Source organism: Aedes albopictus, unplaced genomic scaffold (assembly GCF_035046485.1).
Source record: "Aedes albopictus strain Foshan unplaced genomic scaffold, AalbF5 HiC_scaffold_192, whole genome shotgun sequence".
Classification (NCBI taxonomy): domain Eukaryota; kingdom Metazoa; phylum Arthropoda; class Insecta; order Diptera; family Culicidae; genus Aedes; species Aedes albopictus.
Window position 1 is genome coordinate 42,975 of NW_026916972.1, and position 7,026 is coordinate 50,000.

At 41.2% G+C, this 7,026-nt stretch overlaps 1 protein-coding gene across 1 annotated transcript; it reads left to right on the forward strand.

Annotated features, from left to right (window-relative positions):
• Positions 1 to 3: 3 nt before the first annotated feature.
• LOC109429158 (uncharacterized) lies at positions 4 to 2,007 on the forward strand. The gene is made up of 3 exons (XM_019705026.3): positions 4 to 317; positions 392 to 832; positions 896 to 2,007. Exons 1-3 carry the CDS (start codon positions 159 to 161, stop codon positions 1,664 to 1,666), a joined length of 1,371 nt encoding a protein of 456 aa, XP_019560571.2. The 5' UTR covers positions 4 to 158; the 3' UTR covers positions 1,667 to 2,007.
• Positions 2,008 to 7,026: the final 5,019 nt, after the last annotated feature.

Sequence of the window (7,026 nt, forward strand, 5' to 3'; positions counted from 1 at the left end):
ACAGTTGCGCGTTCTCCGCGTAATCGCGATTTTGTACATATTTTTTGGGATAAAAGTTATTTTGATCTTTATTTCAGTTATTAGAAACTTCTCTGATTTCATAGAATCAGTTCCATAAAAAAATATCCGCCCAGAAGTTGGCAAATCAAAAGTGAAACATGCAGTCTCCCAGCACATCCACGTGTTTGATGGACGGTTTCCGGTGCCGACTGTGCTTCAAGTCGTCGGATCACAATCTGCAACCGTTGTTCCCGCCCGGCGATGAGTGTTTCGTAAACGATCTGCTCAGTCAAATCTACGACTGTTTGACTATTCACGTGAGTGCACTCGCTTTTTTACTTTTTTCAATACAGGTTCGATATTTTTCTTTATCTTGTGGAACCCGTTGTAGGTGTCCTTCCTGGAGGATTTCTGCTCCGTGATTTGCTCGGAATGTCGGGAAAAAATCAACTCGTTTTACACCTTCAAAAAGCAGTGCCAATCCAACGATGGCTATCTACGCGAGAAGCGATCCCGGGAAATGACCGGAGTAGAAGTGGAAAGAAACACAAAGGACCTCAACACGACCAATTCGGAAGTGGAAGCTAGTTGCGGGAAGGTTAAGGAACCCAAGCCAGAGGAGCTAATAGAACAAACGGAAAGTATTTTCTTTCCCGGCAAAGAAAACGAGACTAAATCCTGGAAACTGGTTCAGAGGGTAGACGTTGGCACACAGATGGACCCTGAAGTGGTTTTGAAATGTTCCAAACTGGATGGGGAAATTGTGGAGAAAGTGGACGTTGCTGTTCAGATGTGTGGGACCAGCTCCCAGGAATCGTTCCGTGGATTTTCGGTAAGATTCTTATTGCTGTCTCAATTCCCCTTCAAATTATCAATGTCACTCCTCTTTTCCCAGGATGAGTTCTACGCTAGACGATCGCCGCGGATTTTTATCAAAAATTCCGTTACCGAGGCGTTCGAGATGATAACGGCACCTGCGACGGCCAATGACGACATGCAAAAATGTCAAATCACCATCGAAAAGCTTGACATTAAACCGGAGATTCCGGTTCAGCTGCCGGAAGTAGACGAAATAAAACCCCAAGTTATTCCCAAGGAAAAGCGTCAAAAGAAAGTCAAGACAACGCCCATCGCTAAGAACTTCGAGCAGGCTCCAAGACTGCTTCGCCAAAAAGCCGTCCTGTTCTACGATGGGTTTGAGTACCGGAAACCGCGAACCTGTCACGACGGAACCACCGATTGGGTATGCTGTAAGATTTCTTGCCCGGCAACTCTCGAACAGAAAGCCGATGGCAAGTTGAAGCTGAACGCCAAACACAAGCAACACCTGCCACAGGTAGTCCGCGATACGGTGGTTCTCGACCGAAAGAGCCGAAAGCTGGTGCCGGTAATGGTGACCCACAACAATCACAAACGAAAGGTAATCTGTGACGATGCCTTCCGGTATCGTCTGTCGACAAAGATGACCAACGGACAAACGGTTTATGCTTGCGATGCCCAACCGGCGGGCTGCAAGGCTTTCCTAAGGGTTTGGGGAGATTTCCGAGCGGTGTCCAAAGTGTTCCAGCACAATCATGCCGAAACGATAATGGTGAGAAGGCGCAAGGCGGCCCAGAAGGAAAAGCTGCCAGAGAAGGGCGAACGGAAGCCGGTTAAGCAAGCGTAAGCTAAAGATCTCTTCTATTATGATTTCCTAGCAATTATTATTCTTTTTATTATTGAGATTTTCAGCCCAAGGCTGGTTCATCTCGGTGGTTCCCTATTAAGTCAAATGTGCTGTTTTTAAATGACAATCATGTAAAGTTATTCTGACTTCATCAATAGTTTCCAAACTATGAAAATCATGTTTTTACATAATAATTTTCTATTAATACGTTTTTTTACATTTTTCGCTTTTGAGTTCACTAGCACAAGATTATGGATACATAATATTTTTCAATAATTCAATAAACCCACATTTTCACTAAACTGTTTTTTTGAAAATGCAACGGAAAACTTCACCGTTGATCTCTCTTCAGACGGTGTGAAAACATTTGTGTATTGACATATCTGCAGTGGTGGTGGTTGACATTCGTTTTAATAGGTTCAATTAAAAATCCCGAGATAAAACTCATGGAGGAATCCCCAGAGAGAACTGCTGGAGGAATCCCCGGAGGGATTATCCAAGTGATCCGTTAGGGAAATCCTTCAGGAAACCTTTCAGTGGTTCTGTAACTTCTGAGACATGTTTTAGAGGTTCCTTTTTATGATTTCTCCAAGAGTTTCTTCTGAAGATATCTCTTCTTCAGGTCTTCTTTTTTGGGTATCCTCCATGAGCGTATTCCTCCTGGAGTTCCCCCAGAAGATTTTTCCAAGACTTCCATCTGGGGTGTCCTCCAGAAGCTCGTTGGAGTTCATTCTGAGTATGCCTCGATTAGAAGGGAACTACAGAAAAAAATCTCTGAAGAAACTACTGGAGGATATCCCAAAAAGAAATCCTGGAGATATCTTCAGAAGGAACTCCTGGAGAAATCACAAGAATGAACCTCTGAAGCATTTCTAGAGAAATTCCCAGACGAAATACCTGCAGGAATATCAAAAAAAATCCTGAGGGAATTCCCAGAAGTAGGAGGAATCGCAAGAATGAACTTCCGGAGGAAATACAAGGAGAAACTCTTGGAGGAACCCCTAGAAAGAATTTCAGGAGGAATACCTAGAATGAACCCCTGGAAGAATCTGCAGAGAGAGATTTTGGAGAAATGCCAAGAAGGAACTCCCCAGGAGGAATTGCATCTTAAGGGGAGTCCTCGAAACATACTTCTGGAGGTATCCCCAGACTGCCGTAATTCTGCAAAGTAATGTCAATGTCGCTGTAGGAAATTGATAATGTTATTATAAAATAATGAGTAGATGATTTGCATAGGTGTTCCGAGACATGTGCTCGTTGTTAGGAACAACGAGAAGAAACGGTCATAGTAGTCGGGAACCAGGCTGGGAGAATTGGCTGAGACGTGGTGATATAAAAACGCTGTTTCAGAGCGCAAGTAATTGAAGAATTTGGTATTTTCTGTAATTCATCTGATCGTGGCTTACGTCACTTTACAGAATTACGGCAGCAGAGGAAGTAATGGAGGAATCTCCAGAGGGAACACCCGGAAGAATCTTCAGATGGAACTTCTGGTGGATCCCCAAAGGGAATTCTTGGTGGAATCTCTGAAGGAAATTGATGGCGGAATTTCCATAAGAAATTCCTGAAGAAATCTCCAAAGCGAACTTCTCTAAGAAATTTTCAAAAGAGAGAGAATTTCTGGAGGAGTCTCCAATAAAATTCCCTGGCGGAATCCATAGAGGGAATTCCTGGGGGAATCTCCAGACGGAATTCCTGGTGGAATCCTCCATAAGGAATCCGTGTAGAATCCTCAGAGGAATGCTCAAAGGGCGGTATCAAAATAAGGAATTTCTGACGAGATCTCCATATGAATACTCTTGAAGGAATGCCCAGAGGGTGGAATCAGTTCTTTGCACGATTTCTGCAAGAGTGCCTTCTGAAACTTTGATTTTAAAAACTTTCAAGAGGTTTTGCTGAATTTTATCTTTATTCAAGTCTTTATTTTATATTTGCTTTTGGAATTTCTCCAGTGTTTCTTACTGCGTTTCCTTCAAGAGTTCTTCTTGAGCACCCTCCAGGAGTTTGTTCAAAGAAACCTCCAGGAGTTGCTTTTAGATTTGTTCCAGGAGTTGCTTTTGGGCATCCTTCAGAAGCTCCCTCTGCAAATCACCCAGGAGTTCCATCTGGATGATCTACCAAAATTTCTTACAAAAACTTTACGATAACTATTCCTGGAAATACTCCTGAATCCTGAAAATCAATCTTCTGCGAGAGTTTTGTAATCGAGAACTCTTCCAAGAGTTCCTTGGGAAACCTTGCAGACATGTGGGAGATTCTTTTGGGAACCCTTCAGGAGTTCCAGGAGAAATCCCTAGATCGAATCCATGATCCCAGACCAAAAGTTCTATTCCCTAATAATTAACAGACTGACTTAAATCCTAAATTCCCTAAAGGAACCTCTTCCAGAATAAATCTATTAACCCTCGAGCGATCGCGCTGTTGTGTTTTGTACAACACGTTGAAAAAATCTCGCTTTTTGTGTTCAGTATTAGCGTGGTGCTGGCGGTGGTGGTCAACCGCGCTAGTTATGGACGGTTAAGAAATCTAGAGGAATCCACAAAAGATATACAAGGTGGAATCGCTGACAGAAGTTACTGAAGAAATCCAAGATAGTATTTTTGGAGTAATCGAAAGATGAAATCTCGGACAAAACTTTGTAAAAATCTCCAGATGTAAGGTTTTGGGGGAATACTCAGTTAGACATACTGGAGGAATCCCCGAAAACAACACCAATGAAGTTGCGTTAAAGCACCTACGCTAATGAATAAAAGGGTTCGATTATCCTCCATGTCCCGGATAATCGAGTGCGACCTTTGCTGGTTTTATATGCATATTTAGATGTGTCATAGTTAGCTACAACTTCTACACTTGTTTAATCAAAATAATAAGTGAGGGAAAGCTTGAATTATGCACTATTTGGAGCTGAATGAAAATATGTTGTAAGTAATTGTGTAGCATACGCCTTTTATGTCATCATTGGCAGGGTCAGTGTACCAGTTATGGCTATAGTACCTCAAATTCGCCATAGTTGATTTTCAACCTTTAAAGATATAAATCAACAAGAAAAATTTCGTGAACAATAGATCACGATCACAAAAGATGATTGCAATCATTCAAACTTCACAATTTGCTCAAATTATGGTTGAAATAAATCATTTTCCTTAACTTTTCTGCCTCCTTGCACCCTATTTCGCCATAGTGTACCAGTTATGGCAAATCCCATAAGGAATGCATGTAAATAGTGCGAAGTGGAACCCAAATTAACAAATGTGTCCATAACTGGTACAGGGTTCCTATCATTGGCACACGCCGTAATAAATACTAAAAGTAGTTTTGGCTCCGGTTTTATATTTTTCCTGTAAAGTATGCAAACTAATCTATCATTTGACTTATTGTTTACATTCGTCGGTCTTCTTCTTATTTTTGTAGAAATAGTTTTTCTTATGTGGTGCGATAACTGGTACAGGCACCCTAGTATGCTTCCATTTTTCCATAGATGTGCATTTGAAAAACCGGAAAAATTTCAGAAATCGTACCGGGAAAACCGGGAAAAAGACGGGAATTTCAAAACTGATATTTAGTGGCCACCCTGCTGAAATCGTCAAAGAAAACTCCTGGCAGAATCTCCAAAGGAATTCGGTCGGTATCCCCAGATGGAATTAACGGCGGAATTCCCAGATGAAATTCCCGAAGGAGGAAATTGCCGTTAGAATCCCCAGACGCAATTCCTAGAGGGAGCATCTATTACCACATACTTGTACTGTAAACATTGTGAAAAACAGTTTTTCTGAAAAAAAAAAAATCACCATTACGGCGGAATTTAATATGGCCGACCGAACTGTGATTAACGGCCACTAGTAGCCCTGGCTTTCCTCGTTTAAATGACACTTCGTTTTGAGGCAGTTTTTGGGGAAACTTTCATAGTACAAGCATTAAAAACGTCAAGATGTCTACCACGGACAAACAGACGTAACTCTTGAAGGTAATTAATCAAAAACTTTTACCCAGTGTCTTTTTCATAAGCACACCGCCACCTATTGGTAGAACCGCGCGAGACGCTATCGGCCATGATGGATTTCGATTTGACATTTGTCTTAACACGCACATTACTACACAAATCGCCTGTAATGTTTGTTTGTATCATTCAGCAACGTGTACACTAGGGCTGTGAACCGTTTCGCTTGTTCGTTTAAGGGCGAACGGGACGGTCGAGGAAATATCCGCCATTGCTCAATTGCTACTAAGATGGTAATCTCAGATTCTACTTCATAATTTGCAACAAAAACCTATCATTGTGTATGCTCACTTGCAGTGCATATGCTGATTGGTTTTCAGCAACTTCAGTGCGATAGAACTCGAGATTACCATCTTCAAAATCGCGAGGCAAATTTTTAGAAAGAGAGGCAAGATAGAAAAAATAACACGGCGTCCCGTTTCACCTTAACTTTTAGTTAAAATTTGACACTTCGAGAGTTATCTTGAAAATAACCCTACTCGCGAGCAGGATTAGTCTTGACAGTTCGATAGTTATTTTTTGTTCGCAATGATTTGGCTGCGTACTGTATTTTGTTCCAAATAACTACTCTGTCAAATTTCAAATGGGCTACCGTCGTGGTTATTTTTTCACTTTTGGATGGCAAATATTATGCTTTAAGTTGAAATCCGAAGTGACCAGCGTTGCGAAAATTGATTTTTAACCTACCTAGAAATGTCGCAACTCAATTTGGATTAGTACATATTGTAGCTCTTAAATAGCTTATTGATGCGCAATAGGAAAAATAGATGCAAATTTACTTCGCAGCTGCAACTTCGCATGTGCTTCAAGCGACGACTTCGATTTGGTGGTGCGACGATAATAACTATCCAAGTGTCAATTATTAACTAAAAGTTAAACGAACAAGCGAAATGGTTCACACCCTCGTCAACGCGATCAAACACTATAGCGCCTCTGGTGGAAGGATAGCGGAAATCGAACTGAGGAAGATTACAAGTGGTAGTCGAAATAGAGGTTTCCAGGTAATTTGGACAGACCGTTACGCGTATATATTTTGGATATTTTCGTTTGATTTTGCCGTAAATGTCCAAAATAAATACGCGTAGCGCTTGCCGTAACGGTCTGTCCAAATTACCTGGAACAGCCTATGCGTATCTGTCAAAGGATAAGCAAAACAGGTCGTATTTAAAAGGTACAAAACTGATCATTCTCATTCGAATAACACTTTTACTAAACGTAATCTTTCAACTATAACTTAAACGAACAAGCTTAATGATTCACCCTGAATTAAAAATGAAAAAAAAAATCGACATAATCCTGATCGATTTGTTTCCATAGTTTTCCATAATATCCCACTAGTGGTTTCGCAGCGCGGTGTCACGAA